Source organism: Cervus elaphus, chromosome 11, assembly GCF_910594005.1.
Source record: "Cervus elaphus chromosome 11, mCerEla1.1, whole genome shotgun sequence".
NCBI classification, from domain to species: Eukaryota; Metazoa; Chordata; class Mammalia; order Artiodactyla; family Cervidae; genus Cervus; species Cervus elaphus.
Window position 1 is genome coordinate 4,644,516 of NC_057825.1, and position 24,529 is coordinate 4,669,044.

Genomic DNA, 24,529 nt, shown 5'->3' on the forward strand with positions numbered 1-24,529 from the left:
TGCTAGTAAAGTAATGCTCAAAATTCTCCAAGCCAGGCTTTAGCAATATGTGAACTGTGAACTTCCAGATGTTCAAGCTGGTTTTAGAAAAGGCAGAGTACCAGAGATCAAATTGCCAACATCCGCTGGATCATGGAAAAAAGCAAGAAAGTTCCAGAAAAACATCTATTTCTGCTTTCTTGACTATGCCAAAGCCTTTGACTGTGTGGATCACAATAAACTGTGGAAAATTCTGAAAGAGATGGGCATACCAGACCACCTGACCTGCCTCTTGAGAAACCTGTATGCAGGTCAGGAAGCAACAGTTAGAACTGGACATGGAACAACAGACTGGTTCCAAATAGGAAAAGGAGTATGTCAAGGCTGTACATTGTCACCCTGCTTATTTAACTTATATGCAGAGTACATCATGAGAAACACCGGGCTGGAGGAAGCGCAAGCGGGAATCAAGATTGCTGGGAGAAATATCAGTTACCTCAGATACGCAGATGACACCACCCTTATGGCAGAAAGTGAAGAACTAAAGAGCCTCTTGATGAAAGTGAAAGAAGAGAGTGAAAAAGTTGGCTTAAAGCTCAACATTCAGAAAGCTAAGATCATGGCATCCTGTCCCATCACTTCATGGGCAGTAGGTGGGGAAACAGTAGAAACAGTGACTGACTTTACTTTTTCTGGGCTCCAGAATCACTGCAGGTGGTGATTGCAGCCATGAAATTAAAAGACGCTTACTCCTTGGAAGGAAAGTTATGACCAACCTAGACAGCATATTAAAAAGCAGAGACATTACTTTGCCAATAGAGGTTCGTTTGTCAAGGCTATAGTTTATCCAGTAGTCATGTATGGATGTGAGAGTTGGACTATAAAGAAAGCTGAGCTCAGAAGAATTGATGCTTTTGAACTGTGGTGTTGGAGAAGATTCTTGAGAGTCCCCTGGACTGCAGGAAGATCCACCAGTCCATCCTAAAGGAGATCAGTCCTGGGTGTTCATTGGAAGGACTGACGTTGAAGCTGAAACTCCAATACTTTGGCCACCTGATGTGGAAAACTGACTCATTTGAAAAGACCCTGATGCTGGGAAAGATTGAGGGCAGGAGGAGAAGGGGACGACGGAGGACGAGATGGTTGGATGACATCACTGACACAATGGACATGGGTTTGAGTGGACTCTGGGAGTTGGTGATGGGTAGGGAGGCCTGGTGTACTGCAGTTCATGGGGTTGCAAAGAGTCGGACACGACTGAGCGACTGAACTGATATATATTCCTTGCTGCCAAAGTTGGAGGAGCTCTATACAGTCAGCACAAACAAGACCTGGAGTTTATTGTGGCTCAGACCATGACTCCTTATTCCAAAACTCAGGCTTAAATTGAAGAAAGTAGGGGAAACCACTTGGCCATTCAAATATTGTGGTTATGATGATACAGTAGAGGTGATGAATAGATTCAAGGGATTAGATCTGGTAGACTGAAAAACTATGGAAGGAGGTTTGTAACATTGTGTAGGAAGTAGTGACTAAAACCATCCCAAAGAAAAATGCAAGAAGGCAAAGTGTTTGTTGGGGGTGGCCTTTACAAATAGCTGAGAAAAAAAGTGAAAGGCAAAGGAGAAAAGGAAAGATAAACCCAGCAGAATGCAGAGTTCCAGAGAACATTCAGGAGATAAGACAGTGAAAAGTGCAAGGAAATAGAGAAAAACAATAGAATGGGAAAGACTAGAGATCTTCAAGAAAATTGGAGATACCAAGGGAAAATTTCATGCAAGGATGGGCACAATAAAGGACAAAAACAGCAAGGACTTAACAGAAGCAGAAGAGATTAAGAAGAGGTGGCAAGAATACCTAGAAGAACTAGACAAAAAAGGTGTTAATGACCCAGATAACCACAATGGTGTGATCAATCACTTAGAGCTAGACATCCTGGAGTATGAAATCATTGGAGGCATCACTATAGTGAAGGTGATGGAATTCCATCTAAACTATTTAAAATCATAAAAGATGATGCTATAAAAGTGCTGTACTGAATACGTCAGCAGATTTGGAAAACTGAGCAGTAGCCACAGAACTGGGAAAGGTCACCTTTTCATTGCAGTGCCTAAGAAGGGCAATGCCAAAGAATATTCAAACTACCGTACAATTGAGCTCATTTCATATGTTAGCAAGGTAAAGCTCAAAATGCTTCAAGTTAGGCTTCAGCAGTACATGAACCTGAGAACTTCCAGATAGTTGAACAAGCTGGTTTAGAAAAGGCAGAAACCAGAGGTCAAATTGGCAACATTCATTAGATCAAAACATCTGCTGCTTCATTGACTATGCTAAAGCCTTTGTGTGGATCACAGCAAACTGGAAAATTCTTAAATTGGATGGGAATACCAGACTACCTTACTTGTCTTGTGAGAAACCTGTATGCAAGTCAAGAAGCAACAGTTAGAACCGGACATGAAACAACAGACTGGTTCAAAACTGGAAAAGGAGTACGTCAAAGCTGATATTATCACTCTGCTTATCTAACTTATATTAAGAGTACATCATGCAAAATGCTGAACTGGATGAATCAGAAACTGGAATTAAGGTTTCCTGAAGAAATATCAACAGCCTCAGATATGCAGATGATACCGATCTAATGGCAGAAAGCAAAGAGAAACTAAGAGCCTCGTGATGAAAGAGGAGAGTGACAAAGTTGGCTCAGAACTCAGCATTCAGAAAACTAAGATCATGGCACCTGGTCTCATCACTTCATGGCAATTAGATGGAGGAAAATGTGGAAACAGTGACAGATTTCATTTTCTTGGACTTTAAAGTCACTGTGGATGGTGAATGCAGCCGTCAAAAGACACTTGCCTCTTGGAAGAAAAGCTGTAACAATCCTAGATAACATTTTAAGAAGCAGAGACATCACTTTGCCAACAAAAGTCCGTACAATCAGAGCTATAGTTTTTCCAGTGTCAGATACGAATGTGAGAGTTGGACCATAAAGAAGGCTGAACGCGGAAGAGTTGCTGCTTTCAAATTGTTCTGGAGAAGACTCTTGAGAGTCCCTTGGACAGCAAAGAGATCAAACCAGTCAGTCCTACAGGAAATCAGCCCTAAATATTCATTGGAAGGAGTGATGCTGAAACTGAAGCTTCAATACTTTGGCCTCCTGATGCGAAGAGCCGACTGCCTCATTGGAAAAGACGCTGATGCTGGGAAAGATTGAGGGCAGGAGAAGAGGGCAACAGAGAATGAGATGGTTGGATAGCATCACTGAGTCAGTAGACATGAGTTTGTGCAAACTGTGAGATAGTGAAGGACAGGGACGCCTGACTTGCTGCAGTCCATGGTGTTGCAGAGTCAGACATTACTTAGTGACTGAACAATAGCATGGTGCATCAGTCTCCTTTGATTTGGAACATTTCCTCAGCCTTGTGTTTTTTTTGCTTTTGTTGTTTTGGCTGCTCTGGGTCTTCATGTTGCATGCTGGCTTTCTCTAGTTTTGGTTGCGAATTACTCTCTAGTTGCAATGTGTGGGCTCCAGGGTGCATGGGCTCAGTAGTTGTGGCTCACAGGCTTAGTAGTTCTTTGGCATGTGAGATCTTCGCCGACCATGGATCAAATCTGTGTCCCCTGGATTGGCAAGTATATTCTTAACCACTGGACCAGTAGGAAAGTCCTCTTTGTCTTTTACGGCAGTAACATTCCTGAAGAATAGTTAACTTCTGCTTCCCTTCCATTTTCAAAAAATAGAATGCTTTCCATTTTGGGTTTGCCTGATGTTGCTCCTTGTTAGACTCAGGTTGTATGTTCCAGCTGGAATGTACTATATAAGTGATGTTATGTCCTCAGGGTGTCAGAAGTACAGGCATGCCATGTGATTTGGCCTCTCATGGTGATGCTAATTTAATCATCCAGTTGAGGTGTTGCACAGTTTCTTCACTGTGCAATTACATTTCTTACTTTTAGATCACATAGCTACCTTACTCCATAATTTTCTCCTAAATTTAGCATTACCTAATGGTTCTTCCTTCAGCCAATTTTTCTAAGATTGCAAAATAATTTCAGCCCCAGCAGTTTACACAATTACCAGTCAGCACTTGACATGGATTATACTGTGATCAGGAGCCGTTTTCCCTTCTCCCATTCGTTCGTCTATTTTATTACTAGTATAGACTCAGTGATGCCTTTCTATTTGTTTTTGTAGCTTAAAAGTATGTTGACATAGAGCTCATTCTTTTGTCCATTAGTTCTATGTTTTTCAAACTTTTGTGCCCATACTCGATAAGTATTGATAAAAATGTTTTTCACTGAGTTAACACATGTATATGCATATGTAACTTTTCATATATGCATATACATATATCAATATTTCACAAAATAATTTTACTATGAAGGATGCACACTGTTTTATTTAGTTTTTAAGGTTGGTTATGGTCAATAAATTAAATTTGTATCTCAGAAGAAATTTAAAATCACTTTCCTATGCTATATTGCCATGTAGAGGTGACGTTTGATGTCTTCTCTTTTCATTGTTTCTTTCCTTTTTTAAACTTTCTAATATGGAACATTACAAACATACAAAAGTAGATAATCAGAGCATTTAATCCATAAAATGTTAGTAGGTGTCTCTAAAAGGTAAGGGTTTTAAAAAATATATCAACATACCAATAATAGTTACTTAATATCATGTTTCTAGTTAGTGTTTAACTGAATGGAAATGGTTATTCTAAATGCTTTACTGGAGTTAGTTTGTTCAAATCAGGATCAAATACGGTTCACACATCACATTACAATTTGACGCTTGAACAACATGGGTTTGAACTCCCAAGTTCATTTATATGCAGATTGTTTTTAATGCATGGACTTCCCAGGTGGCTCATTGGTAAAGACCTGCCAAGCAGGAGACGTTTGTTTGATTCTTGGGACTGGAAGATCCCTGGAGGAGGAAACGGCAACCCACTTCAGTATTCTTGCCTGGGAAATCCCATGGACAGAGCAGCCTGGCAGGCTACATTCCATAGGGTCACAAAAGAGTCGAACATGACTGAGTGACTCAGAAACAACAGTTTAGTAATATATAGTTCAAGGTTAGTTGAATCCATGATGCAGAATCTTGGATATGGAAAGGCTGGTGACTAAGTTATATTGGTATATTCAACTATGCAGAAAGTCAGTGCTTGTAACCCCTGTGTGTTGTTCAGAATTTGATTATAATTAGTGTCTTGTGTTTTGGTTTTTTCCTCAGTCATCACCTCCTTTTGGTTTTAAAATGTCTTTGAAAATCATATATTTTTACTGAAGTACTTTACTTTATTCTGTATGATGGCTTTTTCTTTCTCCAGTTTTATTGAGATATAATGGACATACAGCACTGTACAATTTTAAGGTGTACAGCATGGTGATTTTTTAAGATTTTGACATATAATTGGTATATCTTGTGTCTTTTAAAACCTGTAGAGAATCCTATTTTAAATAAGATTCTTGCTGTATATAGATAGTTGTTCACTGAATGAAGTAATGAATGTGTTACGCTTTTAGGTTCGGCGTTGGGCTATCCTGACTGCAAGAAACTTGGGGAAAGTGGATAGAGATGATTACTATGACTTACAGGAGGTTTTGACTTGCCTTTTTAAAGTTATTGAGTTGGGACTTTTAGAAAACCCAGACATTTATACTTCTTCTGTCCTTGAGAAGGGTAAACTGGTTCTTCTGCCTTCACACATGTATGATACTGCCAACTACAAAAACTATTGGTTAGGTGAGTATTGTTGCTATGCGAATAACAATTAGTATTTTTCAGTAGTGTTTTTTTTTTAAGCCTACAATAATCTGGCATTTTTATTTATTTTTTTAATTGGCAGATAATTGCTTTATATTATGTTAGTTTATGCCATACATTGACATGATCCAGTAGTTCTTATGATTATCCAGCAGAAGTCATCTCATTTGGTAATCTGATCAGAATTGCTAAATAAAAGATTTCATAGTTTCCAGTTCTTGTTCTGTCATTAAATTGACTATTATAACATCTCTTTTTAAACATTTTTTATCCTAGAAATCATCTATGTAACAAGTATCTTTTGAAGTATGGCAAGTAGATCTTTTATTTAAGGCAGTATTAGATGTAACAAAATATTAGCATAGCAGTTGACTTTAATAGAATTTGATCTATTGAATAAAGGAGATTTAATACCTCTTTTCCTATCTGTAAAATATTTCCTGGCAGAAAGAGATATTAACTTTGGTTTTCAACAAATTCTATATTGAACTTAAAATAGTTCTGTCCTATTCATTGATTCAGAGTCTTAGTCATGCGTGTAATTGGCAGTGATTGATACTTGAAATATGATGATCTCAAAACTTAAGGCATCTTCGATTTTATGAGATTAAATTGTGTGTAGTCATTTTGGAAATTGCTTTTTAACAAAGTTCATAGCATTTTCCCTTTTATTCAGTCTAAAGTTCTCTTTTTGGGAGCAGTTGTATGTGAATTGTCTCAGACTTCAGTGTCTGGGGCACTGGATTATGTTTTGCTTCATCTTACTGCCATGTTGTTATTCTGCCAGCTAAACCAGAGAAGACTTTAGAACAGTGTTAATGTAATCAGTTCAAGCAAACTATATGTGGTCTTACAGGTATTTGCATGCTGCTGACCATTCTTGAGGAGCAAGCCATGGATTCACTGTTGTTGGGCTCCGATAAACAGAATGATTTTATGCAGTCAATACTTCACACCATGGAGAGGCAATCAAATGGTAATAAACTTGCTGAATTTTGTGATGGTGGTGCACTTTAAAATTACTAGAGTCACTGTAAGATTTGGATGTATGATAGAGAGGAAAGAATGAACACTTTATGGTTTTTGTCACAGATTCAGAATGTTAAATTGGAAAGGACCTTTAGAGTTTTCAGCACCTTATTTTCATAAGAAACTGAAGCCCAGAGATGTTAACTTACTTTCTCAAGTTGTAATACCCAATTAGTAGTAGAATGAAGACTAGACTGGGACCTAAAGGAGGTGAATTACTAATAATGTGATAGTAAATTTATGCAGAAAGCTTCTGCTGTCCCACCATCTCACTTTTGCTTGGTTTTTCATTTCACTTCGGTTTTCTATGGTTACACTGTCTAACACAGTGACTGCCAGCCAAATGTGATTATTTAAATTTATACTAATTAAACTTAAAAACTCAGGTTTTCAGTCCCTTTAGCTATAACTTCAAGAGCTCAGTGGCCACGTGTGCCTGGCTGCTACTATATTAAACTGTGCAGACAGTGAGCCATTTCCATCATCACAGAAAGTTCCCTTGGACAATGCTACTCAGATAGCCTAATAAATAGGGTCTAAAATTGTATTTGTTAGTGGAGGCCAGCTTGGTTTTATCATGGTTTTATCAGGCTTATCAGTGAGAGTCTGTACTAGTGTTTCTAATCTTAACCTTCTTTATGAAGGAATGAATCAGCAAAGACTAAGCATGCTAAATCCTGTGAAAATACAATTTTTTACCCACTTTCACTTCTCTTTAGGCAACTTCGATATAGATACAAATTCTTTTGTGGAGAATTTTAAAAGAAATATGTTACTATTTCTTTGATCACGTGTATTTTCTTGTGAGATTATTTCTGATCAAGGTTATTACTAATTCACTTACCAGAATTTACTAAGTAATTTGTTCATTTCTTTCCCAGTGCTTTGCACGTGCGTTTCTGTTCTCTTTGTTAATCCAGCTCCCCTAACGTGCTTCAGAATGAGTCACCTCTTTAGGAAACTTTCTGTAATTGTCTTTACCTTACTGATGATTTCATATTTGAGAGCTTGCTAGACAAAAGATAGCTGCAGTGTAGGATAAAAAAAGTATATGAGAAGTTCTGCACAAATGACTATGATTTTTTTTTTTTTTAAAGTAGAGTCTAAGAACCCTGAAGAAAACAAAGCAGAAAGTTCTTGGGTTGTCAGAGATTGTGTGAGTGAGACCACTTACTCCACAGAGTACTGTGGAAGGTCACATGACTGGGAGTGTTTGCTGCAGGGAGAGATATTTGAGCTGAACTGTAAGGAAGGATAGGAAGTTTGTTTTTTTTTTTTTTTTTTTTGATTGGTGGTACTAATAGTGAAGCTGTTCTAGTTCTTACATGGGAAAAGCCAACGATCCTTTTTTTTGGTATAGATGGTGTATCTTTAGTATGGAAAAATAAATCTGAGAAGAGCAGAGTAAGATCTTATAAGTGCTTGACTGAGAAATTTACATTTCCTTAGGAAACAGTGAGGAGCAGTTTAAGGCCTGTGAGTGGGTCAGTGTTTTGCCACTGCACATAGCGAAGAGGGAAGCGACTGGGTGCCAGAGTATGGGAGTAGTGGGTATTCCTGCCAGTTGGATGGAATGGAAATAACAAGCCCACAAGGAGACAGGCGTGGATGAAAAGAGTGTATTTCTGCTTGTCCAGTGCCTCAGGGACTCAATCTCGTACACCAGCCAGATGAGACAATTCAGGATTTCTTGTATCATGGACTTTGTTTAGATCGGGAGATACCAAGTTTTTCTACTTCTCTCTTCCTCACTTCTGCTATTTATTGAAGGATGAGAATATAAAGGTCTGGAAGAAGCAGAGGAGGAAAGATTCTTAAAGGTGTGGCAAACAGGGTGAGAAAGTTGAGTTTATCTATCTAGACTATCTCAGTTTGTTCCACATGAAAAAATTTCTTAACCAAGGTGTATTGCTTTTAAAAAAATGCAAACACTACTTAAATGTTTGCCAGCTTTCTAAAACCTATAGTTGGCAGTGCTTAAATTACTTCCTGCTTTGCTTTCAGTTTTGTTGCTACCCAGGTAAAGGGTGCTTAATTCTCAATATATTTTAGTACTTTTTTAAATTGCTTTTTAATTTGGCAATTACTCCATTGTGTTTCAGATGATAGTGTGGATCCTTTCTGGCCAGCATTACACTGTTTCATGGTGATTCTGGATCGCCTTGGATCTAAGGTCTGGGGTCAACTTATTGATCCTATTGAAGCATTTCAAACCATTATTAACAACGTGAGCTACAATAGAGAGATCCAGAATATACGGAACAGCTCTATGAGGTTTGTTCAGTTCCTGTGTCAGGATATCAAACAGTCTGCATAAGGAAGTCTATTAATTGACAGGATTTTTTTCCCCCTTTAGTTCAGTAATTTCTGTTTATTCTTAATATTTTTAAGGACCAAGTTAGAGCCGGAGTCATATTTGGATGATATGGTGACTTGCAGCCAGATTGTATACAATTACAATCCTGAAAAGACCAAAAAGGTATAAAGCATTTTTAGAGTTCAGATGATACTGTATTGCCTTTATATAGTGTAGACAGTGCAGTGATCAGTTACAGTGCTGATTTTATGGTATATAGCTATTCTGAATCAACTGTTGCATAAAATTTTTCTGATTGAACAGTGGTGCCTGGGAAAAAATGGACACACTTTGAAATTTTTAGGACTGGTTAGGAAGGGTGGAATGTTTATGGCATGGGGGAGATAAATCACATGACTGGAAATCAGAACGAGCTGATGGAAAGAATTTCAGAGTGCATGGAGGTTTTGTAAATTTAACCTTTTCATGAAACTTTAGCCTCAAAATTGAACTGTTTTCAATTTCTTGGGGGTCCATATATGTGTACCAAAACAGGACAATTGAGCAATATGTTTTCTTGTTTCCAACTTGTGTGTCAAGCAACCATGAATGGTGCTTGTTTATCTGAATGTCTATCTCTTTCATTTTAGGATTCAGGGTGGAGATCAGCCATTTGCCCCGATTATTGTCCTAACATGTATGAAGAAATGGAAACATTAGCTAACGTGCTCCAGTCAGATATTGGTCAGGACATGCGTGTTCATAACAGCACATTTCTGTGGTTCATCCCTTTCGTGCAATCCCTCATGGACCTGAAGGATCTGGGTGTGGCTTACATAGTGGAGGTTATTCACCATCTATACTCTGAAGTCAAAGATGTTCTCAACCAGACAGACGCTGTGTGCGACAAAGTCACTGAGTTTTTCCTTCTGATTTTGGTGTCCGTGATTGAGCTGCATAGAAATAAAAAATGTCTACATTTGCTGTGGGTTAGTTCCCAGCAGTGGGTGGAGGCTGTGGTGAAGTGTGCCAAGCTCCCGACCACAGCGTTTGCACGGAGTTCTGAGAAGTCATCTGGAAACTGCTCCAAAGGCACAGCAATGATATCATCCCTGTCCCTGCATTCGATGCCCTCCAACTCTGTGCAGCTGGCTTGTGTGCAGCTGATTAGAAGTCTCCTGAAAGAAGGCTATCAGCTTGGGCAACAGACACTCTGTAAGCGGTTCTGGGATAAGCTCAACTTATTCCTGCGAGGAAATTTATCTTTAGGTTGGCAGTTGACTAGTCAGGAAACCCATGAGCTACAAACTTGTTTAAAGCAAATTATTAGGAACATAAAATTCAAAGTACCTCAGTGTAGCACTTTTGTGGATCTGAATCCTGCATGTAAGACGCCTCCTGCATCTTATAAAGAAGAAAGTGAACAAATAGGGAAGAAGTCTGAAAAAGATGGGCACTGTCTGGAAAATTCCAGCCCAACATTTTCTAAAGAACCAATGAAAGCTGATACTTATCACGTGCAAGAGAGTATTTTGAGCAAAGCAAATAATGCCATAGAAGAGAATAAAGAGCCATATTATATAAAAGATTTGAAACTAGAAGACCACCTCTCAGCTAAGTCATGTTTGAAGCTGAGTAGTAAAAACCTTGCCTGTGAAAGAGTTCAAAATCAAGTTAAAATAAGTACAGGGAAATATAAATCTGTAAAAGAGAATTCCTCATATACCCCACAGAATGGTACTTTAAGAAATGGTCCAGAAAAAGTATTTGACAGAGGAATAATAATATCAAGGCGCTTGTTGACTGTTTCTAGCACAGACTCTCTGGAAAAAGTGTCTGCCTCTAATGAGGACTTCTCTTTAAAGGATGGTGGTCTTGGCAAAAGCTCAAAAGCAAAATCTAAGACGCATAAAGATGGAGTATGTGCAAAGTTGTCACATGTAATAAAAAAGCAACACAGGAGAAGTATCAGTTTAGAGGAAAACCTGACTGTATCTAGCATTGAGAGTTTCTATTCAAAGAAAGATACAGGAGGTCAGAAAGGAAGTGGAAACATATCCAATCCTCCTTTAGTCCCAAATGGTATTCTGGATGATAAAAATGGAGAACAAAAATCTCAAAGCTGTTTACTGCTGAGAAAGAAAGAAGTAAAGAAAGAAAAGTTAGATATTTTCTCTACCCCTGAAAATAGTTGTCAAATACAGGAATCTCATGTCGATACCAAAGATTTGGTGTCACTCACAGAAATGACCAACACTTGCATGACGAAAGCATCTCCCTTTAAAGAGCCTGTGACTGGTCATGAATTGAGAGAGAGGAAAATTAGTAGGAGCACTGATCCGTTTTCTTCTACTTTAAGAGAACAGGACCTTAGCAGCAGCCCACAGCCTAACACCTTAACAGATTCTCAGGTAGACAGAGACCTCCACAGATTATCTTTAATAGCTCAAGCCAGTGTTACTAAGTTCCCATCAGATTCAACTCAAAAAAGTTCATGCCAGATACAAAGGAAAGTAAAAGATGAGAAAAGATGTTTCACAGCAAACCAAAATATCAGGGAAACCTGCCATGCACAGGTTATTATTATTTCAGATTCCGATGACGATGATGATGAGGAAAGAATTCTGGGTTTGAAGAAACACAGGAAAGAGATCAAAGCATGCATTGAGAAAGAATGTCCAGAGCAACATACTTCAATAGCTAACACAAATGTGGAACAGAAGGTAATAAAGGAAGAAAATCCAGTGTCCCTTTTGCAGTTTGAGGAATCTGATTCTCAGTTTTTTGAGTTTGAGACTCCATGTGAAGTGTTTTCAGTTTGGCAAGATGAGAAACCAGACAAGAATTCAGCTCAAGAGAATGAAAAAAATCCATGCTTGACTCATGTGGGTGATACTGCAAATGATTGGGGTTATGAGACAGATTATGTATCTGAAGAGGTCATTAAAAAAGTAGCAGAGAACTTTGAAGAGCGCACAAAAGCACATAGTAGTAGTACTTCTATTGAGAACTTTTGTGAAATTGAAGTAAAAAAACCCAAGAGAAAACGATATGAAAAACCTATAGCTGAAGATCCTCTAAGGCCTTCTTCATCTTCTGTCAAAAATGAGGACCAGTCTGATACTAACAAGGGAAATCTGAGTGAAAATGATTTTAAAGGTGTAGACACAAGGTCTACAGTTCCCAGTTCAAGTGTTCAGAGAAACACTGCGGTTTCCCCAAAGAAGTCTCCTCCAAAGCCTCGCACGTATTCCAAACCTGTCAGGAAAGTTCCAGTGGTTAAAACTTCTAAGAAATCCCATTCAGATACCAAGAAAGGGCAGAGTAAAAGCTCCCATTACATAAGCTGTAGAACAACTCCTGCTATTGTGCCGCCAAAGAAATTTCGCCAGTGTCCTGAACCAACTTCAACAGTTGAGAAACTTGGCCTGAAAAAGGCTCCTCGTAGGGCGTTTGATTTGTCCCAGCGATCTTTAGAGTGTATAGTTCAGCTGCGTGACCATGGGAAAACTGTTGGAGTAGTGGATACCCGGAAAAAGACAAAGTTAATTTCTCCTCAGACTCTCTCTGTCAGAAATAATAAGAAACTGCTGACGAGTCAAGACCTTCAGATGCAAAGACAGATGAGATCCAAATCACAGCAAAACAGACAAGAACGTTTCAATTGTCAAAGTACAGATATGACACGAGCAGGGCCACATGCCGCACAGAGTTCTGTGCCAGAATCAAATAAGTCAGATTACAGTCATAATGGAGGAGCCGAGGTGACTGCTAACAATAAGGGAAAACAGTTAATAACTTGTCAGTCTTTTGAAACAGAACCCTTGAAAGCAAACCAGTGTAATCCTGTCATGGTAAATGGAAGAATAGCAACAAATGAAGTCATTGTTCCTACCTCAGAGGACCCATTAGGCAGAGGTGACCTGACAGTTCATCGTTTAGAGGTGGCGACTTTGAAAGAGGGAGAGCCTGAATTCAGCAGTGACATAGAGGAAGATAATATATTCTTAACACAGCGTGACCCTGAAGACATGGATTTATGTTCACAAATCGAGAGAGAGAATGATAAACTCATTGAAGTCATTCCTGGAAAAGATACAATCCAGGGAGAGGAAGAGTGTGTTAGTCGGCCTCAGTTGGAATCTTTGAGTAGCACAAAATGTAAGTACAAAGATTGTGTTGAAGCTCTGAAAAACCCGGGTGAGTACTGCTCAAAACACTCAAAAACTAAAGCCACAGATGAAGATGTATTTCGTAAACCTGGCTTGCCTCTGTCTGTATCAAAACGTTCGAGACCTTCCACAACCAAGGTTTTTAGTTCAAGCAGTACTTCACGGATTGCTGGTCTCTCCAAGTCTTTGGAAAGTACCGCAGCCCTCCCATCATCTCTGAAAAATAAGTCAAGTGGGGCACAGTCTGTTCTGAAAGGACCACAGCCACCCCTTCTGGTGTCTCTGAAGCCAGTGGCTGAAGTGAAAGGTCTGTGCAGTGTTTTCCCTGCTCAGACTCCAGATAACTCCAACAGGCAAGTTTCAAGCATTCCATTTGGGGAAAGCAGATCTTTTTTGACTTCCTCTCCAGTAAACATTCTCACGTCGCCACAGTCCATCTGTGATACTTTCGTAAAAGAGGTCTTGAAATGGAGATATGAGATGTTTGTGAACTTTGATCAGTGTGGGCCCCCGTTGAGTCTGTGTCAGTCCATCACAAGACGGGTGCCTATCAGGTTTCAAGACTGTGGAGATTATTTTAGTGTGTTTTTCCCTTTGGTGGTACTGAATACTTTTGAAACGGTAAGTATATGTTTTAATCATATACATCCAGATTTTGAAATTGCCTTTCTTTACCATGCTAAGAGAACAGCTAAAATAACTTACTTCATTTTGATTTAGGTGTAACTTGTAAATGTCATGTTGAACAGACATTGTGCCAGGCACTGTTCTAAATGTTGGTCATACAGAGGAAATAGCAGTACTTTCCTAATCTCTGCCCTTCTGGAACTTACAGACACAGTCCAGGAGTGGCAAAGGAGGAAATGTTTTTCAGTGCGAAGGAAAGGGAAGACTTCTCAGAGGAGATAGTCTCCCATCTGCATTTAATTATGTTTAAAAAAATTGTTTTAATTGGAGGATAATTTACAATATTGTGTTAGTTTCTGCCATACATGAGCATGGATCTGCCCTCAGTGTACGTCTGTCCCCTCCCTCCTGAACCACCCACCCACCCTCCCCTCTGGGTGTCACAGCGCACTGCCCTGAGCTCCCTGAGCCACACAGCAGACTCCCCCCTGGCTGTTGTACATGTGGTCATGTACATATTTCAGCTCGATTTGCCCATCCCTCTCTTTCCCCCACTGTGTCCACAACTCTCTTTATGTTTGTGTCTCCATTACTGCCCTGCAAATAGGTTCATCAGTACCATTTTTCTAGATTCCATATGTACGCATTAATATTCAGTATTTGTTTTTCTGACTGAGTTCACTCTGTATTCCAGGCTCATCCACTTGATTAAAACTGACTCAGATGCATTCCTTTTTATGGCTGAGTAATATTCCATTGTATATGTACCATAACTTCTTTATTCATTCACCTGTCAATGGACATCTAGATTGCCTCCATGTCCTAGCTATTGTAAATAGTGCTGCAGTGAACCATGGGGTACATAGGTCTTTTTCAGTTATGGTTTCCTCAGGGTATATGCCCAGTAGTGGGATTGTTGGGTCATGTGGTAGTTTTATTCCTAGTTCTTTAAGGAATCTCCATACTGTTTTCCGTAGTGGCTATATCAATTTACATACCCACCAACAGTGCAAGAGGGTTCCCTTTTCTCTACACCCTCTCCAGCATTTATTATTTGTAGATTTTTTGATAATGGCCATTCTGACCAGTGTGAGGTGATACCTCATTGTAGGTTTGGTTTTCATTTTTCTAATAACAAGCGATGTTGAGCATATTTTCATATGTTTATTAGCCACCTATATGTCTTTGGAGAAATGTCTGTTTAGGTCTTTTCTCCCACTGTTTGATTGGGTTGTTTTTGTGCTGTTGAGCTGCATTAGCTGCTTGTGTATTTTGGAGATTAATCCTTTGTCAGTTGTTTCATTTGCAGTTATTTTCTCCTAGTCTGAGGGTTTGCTTTTTCATTTTGTTTATAGTTTCCTTTGCTATGCAAAACTTTTAAGTTTAACCTAGGTCCCACTTATTTTTGTTTTTATTTTCATTACTCTTGGAGGTGGGTCAAAGAGTATCTTGCTGTGATGTATGTCAAAGAGTGTTCCTCCGAGAGTTTTATAATTTCCTCCAAGAGTTTTATATACATAGGTATACCTGTGGCTGATTCATGTTGACCTTTACGCCCTCTTCTTAATCTCTTCTGCTTCTGTTAGGTCCTTGCTGTTTCTGTCCTTTACTTGGGCCCATGTTTGCATGAAATGTTCCCTTGGCATCTCCAATTTTCTTGACAAGATCCCTAGTCTTTCCCTTTCTGTTGTTTTGTTTTGCACTGTTCATTTAAGAAGGCCTTCTTATCTCTCCTTGCAATTCTCTGGAACTCTGAATTCAGTTGAGTACATTTTTCGCTTTCTCACTTGCCTTTTGCTTCTCTTCTTTTCTCAGCTACTTCTAAAGCTTTCTCAGACAACCACCTTGCGTTTTTGCATTTCTTTTTCTTTGGGATGGTTTGGGTCATTGCCTCCTGTACAGTGTTATGAATCTTTGTCCATAGTTTTTCAGGCATTCAGTCTACCAGATCTAATCCCATGAGTCTATTCATCATCACCACTGTGTAATCATAAGGGATTTGATTTAGGTCATACCTAAATGGCCTAGTGGTTTCCTGCTTTCTTCAATTTAAGCTTGAATTTTGCAATAAGAAGCTCATGATCTGACCCATAGTCAGCTTCAGGTCTTGTTTTTACTGACTGTATAGAGCTTCTCTATCTTTGGCTACAAAGAACATAATCAGTCTGATTTCATAATGTCCATCTCATGAAATGTCTACATCCGTGTGTAGAGTTGTCTCTTGTGTTGTTGGAAAAGGGTGTTTGCTGTGACCAGTATGTTCTTTTGACAAAACTGTGTGTTATCCTTGTGCTGCTTCATTTTATACTCCAAGGCCAAACTTGCCTGTTATTGTGGCTATCTCTGGACTTCCTACTTTTGCATTCCAATCCCCTGTAATGAAAAGGACATCTTTCTTGTTACTTCTAGAAGGTGTTGAAGGTCTTCATAGAACTGGTCAGCTTCTTTGATGTCAGTGATTGGGTCGTAGACTTGAATTACTGTGATGTTGAATGGTTTGCCTTGGAGATGAACTGAGATCATTTTGTCATTTTTGAGATTGCACCCAAGTATTGCATTTCAGACTCTTGCTGATGGTGAGGGCTATTCCATTTCTTCTTAGGGATTCTTGCCCACAGTAGTAGATAAAATGGTCATATGAATTAAATTCTCCCATTCCCATGCATTTTAGTTCATTGATTCCTAAGATATTGATGTTCACTCTTGCCATCTCATGGCTTGACCATGTCCAGTTTACCTTAATTCATGGACCTAACATTCCAGGTTCCTATGCGTTATTGCTCTTTACAGCATCAGACTTGACTTTCACCACTAGACCCATCCACAGCTGAGCATTGTTTCCACTTTGACCCAGCCTCTTCTTTCTTTCTGGAGCTATTAGTAATTGCCCTTCGCTCTTCCCCAGTAGTGCATTGGACACCTTCCAACCTGGGAAGCTCATCTTCATTTATCATATTTTTTTGTCTTTTCATATGGAAATCAGTCTTGGGTGTTCATTGGAAGGACTGATGCTAAAGCTGAAACTCCAATATTTTGGCCACCTGATGTGAAGAGCTGACTCATTTGAAAAGCCCCTGATTCTGGGAAAGATTGAAGGCAGGAGGAGAAGGGCGCGGCAGAGGACGAGATGGTTGGATGGCATCACCAACTCAGTGGACATGAGTTTGGGTAAATTTCGGGAGTTGGTGATGGACCAGGGAGGCCCGGTGTGCTGCGGTGCATGGTGTCACAAAGAGTCGGACACGACTGAGTGACTAAACTGAACTGAACTGTCCATGGGGTTCTCCAGGCAAGAATGCTGGAGTATGTTGCCAGTTCCTTCTCCAGTGGACCACCGTTTGTCAGAACTCTTGACTCAGATCTGTCTCTCTTGGGTGACCCTGCACAGCATGTTCATGGCTTCATTTAGTTACATAAGCTCCTTCATCACAAGGCTGTGATCTACAAAGAGGCCAATAATGTTGTCTGCCAGAGGTTCACATAAAAAGAGCTATTAATAGAAATGTTTACGATGAAAGGATTTGTTGTTCAGTCGCTCAGTCATGTCCAACTCTTTGCAACCCCATGCCAGGCTTCCCTGTCCTTCACTATCTCCCAGAAGTTGCTCAGATTCATGTCCATTGAATCAGTGATGCCATCCAACCATCTCATCCTCTGTCACCCCCTTCTCCTCTTGCCCTCAGTCTTTCCTAGCATCAATGTCTTTTCCAGTGAGTCAGCTCTTCACATCAGGTGGCCAGAGTATTGGAGCTTTAGCTTCAGCATGTTAACTGTACATGCTACTATTTTCTATTTGTTACCCTTGTTGTCTATTCCTGTTTTTATTGTCCCTCCTCTTGTGGTTTTAATTGAGCATTTTATATAATTTTATTTTCTCTCTATCCTTAGAATATCAACAAAAATTTTTTTTTAGTGATTGCCTTAGAGATTGTAGTATATATTTACAACTAAGTCTGTGTTCAGATAACACTTCATGGATAGTGTGTCTACCTTACAATAACAAAATAGTCCTGATTTTTCCTTGTCATCCAATGTATCATTGCTGTCATTTGTTTCACATACACATAGGCCTACGTTACACACACACACACACGTAGTTGTATATGTGTTGAATCCATAGTTGAATATGTTGTTGCTATTATTTTGAATAAGCTATCATTATCTGTTACATGAATTAAAAATAAGAAACAAAGGTTTTAATTTTGCCTTCATGTATTCATACTCTGATGGTCTTCCTTTGTTTACGTAGCTTTGAGTTCTGACCTATATAATTTTCCTTCTCTTTGAATATCTTTTAACTTTTCTTGCACGATAGGTGCAGTGGTGACAAATGCCCTCAAATTTTGTGTGAGAAGATCTTTATTTCTCTTTCACTTTTAAAGGATAATTTGTAGGATTCAGAATTCTAGGCTGGTAGGTTTTTTTTCTCTCAGTCATCTTAAATGTTTCACTCACTTGCATTTTTCTGAAGGGAAGTCGAATGTCGTTCTTAATATCCTCTGCTATAGATAGGGTGTTACTTTCCTCACTGGCTTCTTTCAAGATTTTTTTCTATCTTCAATATTTCACATTCCTAAAGTGTGAATATGGTACGATATGATTCCTAAAGGTATAGTTTCTGGCATTTATTCTGCTTGGTCTCTGAGCTTCCTGGATCTGTGATTTGGGGTCTGATACTAATTTTGGAAACCTGAGTCATCATAGTCTCAGGTGCTGCTTCTTCCCGCCCCCCCCTCCCCCTCTCATATCCCCATTATGTGTATGCTGCACCGTTTGGCATCATGGCACAGTTCTTGGATATTCTGGGGTGTGGCTCTTTTCCTCATTTTCTTTTTGTTTTTCAGCTTTGGTAGTTTCTGTTGCTGCATCCTAAATCTCAGAGATTCTTTCCTCAGCAGTGTCCATAGTCCTATGATAAGCTGTCAGTCTTTTTTATTTTTTGGCTGTGCTGAGTCTTCGTTGTTGCTCGGGCTTTTCTCTAGTTGTGGCAAGTGGGGGCTGCTGTCTAGTTGTGGTGCACGGGTTCTCATTGCAGTGGCTTCTCTTATTGCAGAGCACAAGTTCTAGGGTGTGTTGGAATTCCTGAGCGCTAGAGCACAGGTTCAGTAGTTGTGGCTCAAGCACTTGGTTGCTCCCTGTCATATGGGATCTTCCTGGATCAGGGATCTAACCCATGTCCCCTGCATTGATTGGCAGCTGGATTTTTTTTACCTGTAAGCCACCAGGGAAGCCCAGGTGTCAGTCTTTTAGTGAACCTTTGCCTCTGGCTTTCACACTCATTCATCTTGGTTTCTCCCTTCCTCCTCAGGTGAGACAGGATGACTAGAATGGGCTGGAGTAGGTTTTCTTCCCCCAAGTAGGTTAGGCTCTGTTAAAAGCCTAGCAAGTTTAAGTTCACTTCAGTTGCTTAGTTGTCTCTGACTCTATGACCCCCATGGACTGTAGCACACCAGGCTCCCCTGGCCATCATTAACTCCTGGAGCTTGCTCAAACTGATGCCCATTGGGTTGGTGATGCCATCCAGCCATCTCACCCATTGTCATCCAGCAAGTTTGGCTCTCTTAAAATAGTTTTTGTATAGATCAAAGCCGTGTTAAGAAGGTCAGAATGGAGGTGGGAGGGAGGCTGAAGAAGGAGGAGATATATATTTAATAGATGATTGAAGTGGTTATACAGCAGAAATCACCACAACATTGTAAAGCAATTATCCTCCAGTGAAAGTTTTTTTACAAGGTCAGAATACTCTGATGTATTTTTAAGTGGTTCTTCCAATTCCCAACCCTCAACACTGCTATATCCACTCCCCCTCCCCCACCGAAGGACACAGGGAATTTTCTCCTACATTTGCTGTGGGGGCCTGTGAGAGCTTCTAGATGTGAAACTCAGCAGAGTGTGGTATATCCCTTATGACTGGGTCGCCCTAGAGTTTTTAAGCATTCAGAGTTGTTGATACTGAGCCTCCAACAGTTTGTCAAATCCAGTTCAGGTTTCTTCCTGGCATGGAGGTTTCTACTTGAGTTTCTGCTCTGGTAAGTCTTGGTTGTCTGTATCCACCTTTTCTCTCTTTATGCTTGTTAGGATGGGCTGGTGATTTTTAAGTTCCATACCTACCAAGCTGGAGACCAGAAGTCCCAAGTTAATTTTTACTATTTCTGTCACCTGGGATGTCTAGGTTCTGGATTTTGTTGTTGCTTACTTTGGAAAATTTTTTAGATGTTTTTGCCTTCTTAATTTGCTTTTTTTGCTTTGCTAAGGTGGCACAGGAATGGATCAACTCTCCAAACAAAGAGAAATTCCATCAGTTGCATTTACGAAAATTTCCTGGTGATTATAAAAAATACTGGGAGTTTGTGGGTAAGTTCTTTCTCAAGTAACTTGGGCTGTGTCATGTAATAATTGGAGAGATTTCTTTTGAGGGAACAGGATAATTGTTTGAATTTTCTGGGATATAGGTTTCCTAAGTTGAATCTTATGTAGAATATGTTTAAAGTCTTACTTAATGAGGATAATTAGTAGTGCATGTATTACTGCTAGACTTGCTTCTCATCTGTGTGAAGTGTGGGGAGGAGGTGAGGGGGTAGGGTTATCTTGCCTATTGTGTGCCGTTTTTCATTTACTTACCTCAGCAAATATTTATTGCCTGTGTACTGCCTGATAGTGTGTGATTCTAGATGCCAGATATGTAGCTTGGATGAAAACATAAAATTCTGCCTTCATGAAGCTTACATTTGACTTATTTTCACTTAATCTGTTGTAAACGTCTTTTCAGTATTTGTAATTATTCCGTTGTTAGCATGTTCCATAGTTCTGTTTAACCAATTTCTAGTTAGATATGTATATTGTTTATGGTTTTTCACTATTAAACTGAATAAATCCTTTTGCCTGGATCACAGTGTATGCATATTGACTTTTGATTCATATTGCCTCTGTCTACCAAAAAGAATTCCATTGTTATGTCTAACATAAGAACATAAGAATGTACCTCTCCTCATTTGCTAGTTTAAACTTTTCCCCAGTTTTATGTGGTAACTGTATCTCATTTGAGGTTACACATTTTGTCCCCAAATCTTTAGTGGTCTTTTATATTCTTAGGGGTAGAAAGGGGGCACATAATTGTCTCTGCATACCATTTGTCATTTTTCTGTTAGGGAGTTTGTTTTCTTCTTATTCGTATGCATTTGTTATAACTTTTATTATTTCATTATTTGCGTTTAGTTTCACATTTGGTTTTTGAGGCAGTTTTTATCCTCTTATGTTCATAAACTTTATTGTTCAAATTTTGGTTTTAGAAATTAAATAGTTTCATATTTTCTTGTAGTAGTTTTATATTTCTTTTTAATGTTTAAGTAACTGATTTATCTGCCATTTATCTTCATTATATGATAGAATCACATAGTCTTTTCTCTTGTTTCTGACTTCTTTCATTTAATGTGTGTGTAATTCATCAATTTTGTGTGTATCTTCAGTATTTGTTTTCATTGCTGTGGTATTTCAGTGTATAAGTACATCACAGTTTTACCATTGATGGAGATTGTTATTTTATTTTTTGGTCAAGCCATGCGGCTTGTCCTAACCACTGGACCACCATGGAGCGTCTATTAATGGGCATTTTTTCCATCAGTTTTGGTCTGTGTATCAGGAGTCCACAAGCCCAACCCCAGGTTCAGAGATCACTAGGATGACTCACAGGAATTATATTCATGCTCATGGCTGTGACTTCTTCTTTTTGTGTGTGTGTGTGTGTGTGTAATAAAGTTTTATTAAAGTATAAAGGAGGTAAAGCTTCTGACATAGGCATCAGAAGGGGGCAAAAGAGTACCCCCTTTGCTAGTGTTAGCAATGGAGTTATATACTCTCCAGTGAATCCAAAGAATGTCTGGAGGTTGTAAAGACCTCACCAGACCCACTCCCATAATTTACATTTTAAGATAACAGAGTTGGCCAGAAGGTTTAATCCAAAGATTGTCCTCAGGCAGGATACATCCTTGTAAAGACCAGACTGTTTTAAGATAACAGAGTTAGCCAGAGGGTTTAATCCAAAGACTGTCCTCAGGCAGGATACATTATTGTTATATAATCCTAAGGAATGTAGAGGAAAAAAAGTAAAAAAGTTTGTCCTTCCTTCCTCCTTGAATATCCCAGACTTCTCTCTCCTTGGGGACCCCTAGACTTCTTATCAACCTGCCTAGGAAATGACTCTCTCATTCCCCCCTTTTCTTTTAGGAAAATTATGTTGCCTAGGGAAAAGGGGCATCGTTCTCATTCCATAACTGCTTCCGAGCTGACAAGGGGCGTTGTCCCTAAATTGGTGAGGCAACATATTCTCCTAATCCTCATAGGGAGGATGTCTGATCCAGGGCCTCCAAGTAATAGTTGGAGGAGGCTGTGGCACTCATAGGAGCTCGGACAACTATTTGTAAACTAAAAGCTTTTGGACAGTTAGAAAACCCCATTATACAGTTACAGATGTAAGGCAAAATAGTCATTAAACCAAGTTAAAATCAAAATGAAAAGTCACATTATGTCCATAGTTACATCAGTCCATCTTAAGGTTGTTAGATGTCACCAGTTTAAGAAGAGGCATCACATGCGATTGTTGAAGGTATTTGCAGACTTGGAGAAGTCCTTTCCTTGAAGTGGAAATGTCCACCGTGGGACACCTTCCACTGATGAAGAGGGGAGTGCTCCGTAGACCCAGCAGTTAGACCGATTGTGGAATGCAGCATAGGAGTGAGCCCAGGACAGGAAGGCATTGTCTTGAGGATCAAACGGCAGACTCAGGATTTCTGGAGTCAGCAGAAGTAGGCTCACATAGATTATCAGGCCCATCTTGTCCTGAAGGATCCCGGATGAGTCCCCAAGATGAAAGGTTGTTACTGAACGATGAGACGCGGGATTCTTGGCCTCCGGAGGAGGTGAATTCAGTCCGGGGCCAGAGACGAAGCTGGATCGCTCAGAGCTTTTGTGTAATAAAGTTTTATTAAAGTATAAAGGAGATAGAGAAAGCTTCTGACATAGGCATCAGAAGGGGGCAAAAGAGTACCCCCATGGCTGTGACTTCTTATTGTGAAAGGATACAAAACAAAATTAGCAAAGGGGACTAAGCATGTGGGTGAAGTCTAAAGCAGACCAGGAGCAGCCTTCAAGAGTCCTTTCCCAATGGAGTCACACAAATAGGCACTTAATTGTCCCACTAGTGAGGTGTGACAATACATGGGACATATTACCTACCAGGGAAACTGAGGGACTCTGCCTGCAACACCCTCTGCCTATTCCAGATTCATAACTTTCCAGAAGCAAAGTGGATATTTGACATAAACCACAGAGAAAGAATTTGGCAAACAGGTTAGATGCAGTGCACCATTATCATCAGTGAATGACAACTGTCTGGAAATCCAAGTTCTCAGATGCCAATGGGGGAGCAACTTGTAAGCTTTCTAAGGACAGAAACCTCAGGCCTACTATGTTAATAACTCTTTTACACATAGCATTTTATGAATAATGCCACTGTGGTCATTCATGTCTGTAGTGTCATGTGAAGGCATTTTTGTAGTCTTGTCTCCTGAAATGAATTGTATGAGTTCAACTGAAGTAGATAATCCCAAGCCAGTTTATACAGAAATTATGCACCCCCACCAGTGTATGGGAGTCACATTGTTCCATGTTTATACCAGCACATTTGTATCGATTGTGCTGTTAACTTAACCTATTACGGTTGTGCGTACTGATGGCCATTTGTGGTTTTATTTTGCTATCAATGAGCTTGAGCACCCTTTTCATATATTTAGTAGATGCTTAAGTAACCTCTTTGGGGAAACCAAAAGACTTGTTCATTTTCTATTGTCTTTTTCTTACTGATTTGTATTGAGTTCTTTGTATAATTTGGATATAAACCATTCTCCCACTTTGGCTTGCATTATGACACTCGTAGAGATGTCTTTAAAATTCTTGTTTAGAATTTATTTTTAACGTAACAATTGCATTTGTGTATTTTTTTATGGAATGCTCTATGACTCTTGAAGAAACCTTTCCCTGCTGCAGGTCATAAATATATTATCTTAACATCTAGATCTGGTGCCAGCAAACAACAACTTGCACATCTACCCATATCCTGTTTTTATATTGCCCTAGAGTAAGGTTTTTATATATTTTTTAAAGGTTTTGAAAAAAAGATGGTGATGATGAATATGCAGCAGACTCCATATGTGGCCTGCAAAGAAAAATCTGGCTTTTTACAGAAAGTTTACCAATCCCTTTTCTAGAGGCTTCACTGTTTTGTCAACCTGGAATTGATTTTGTGCATAAGTAAGATGTAGGGGCCATGTTTCATTTTTTTTCTCTAATGGAGATGTAATTATCCCACTACTGTTAATTGAAAAGACCATCCTTTCTTCATGGTCTGTAGTGCCATATTTGCCATAAATCTAGTGGCTATTTAATGCAGTGATGTTTTCTGGACGCCTTTCTCTATTGGATCATTTGCCTACCTCAGTGCCCATGTCACGTTGCTTGATTAGTTAAGCTTTAGAATAAGTTTTAGTAAACAAGTCCTCTTAGCTTGTTTTGCCTTATGAGTACATTGGCTATTCTTGTCCCTTTGCATTCCTGTGTAAGTTTTAGGGGAAAAAAATGTTGAAGTTTGTTGAGAATTGGCAG

General features: G+C 39.3%; 1 protein-coding gene across 3 annotated transcripts in view; it reads left to right on the forward strand.

Annotated features, from left to right (window-relative positions):
* The window catches only part of SETX (senataxin), an 80,899-nt gene that overhangs the window by 27,548 nt on the left and 28,822 nt on the right, over positions 1–24,529 (forward strand). For all 3 annotated transcript variants that reach the window (XM_043916539.1, XM_043916540.1, XM_043916541.1), the window contains 6 exons: positions 5,509–5,728; positions 6,606–6,725; positions 8,881–9,052; positions 9,170–9,257; positions 9,725–13,867; positions 20,128–20,227. In XM_043916539.1, the coding sequence (XP_043772474.1) occupies positions 5,509–5,728; positions 6,606–6,725; positions 8,881–9,052; positions 9,170–9,257; positions 9,725–13,867; positions 20,128–20,227 (4,843 nt within the window). The remainder of the gene's footprint in view (positions 1–5,508; positions 5,729–6,605; positions 6,726–8,880; positions 9,053–9,169; positions 9,258–9,724; positions 13,868–20,127; positions 20,228–24,529) is intronic.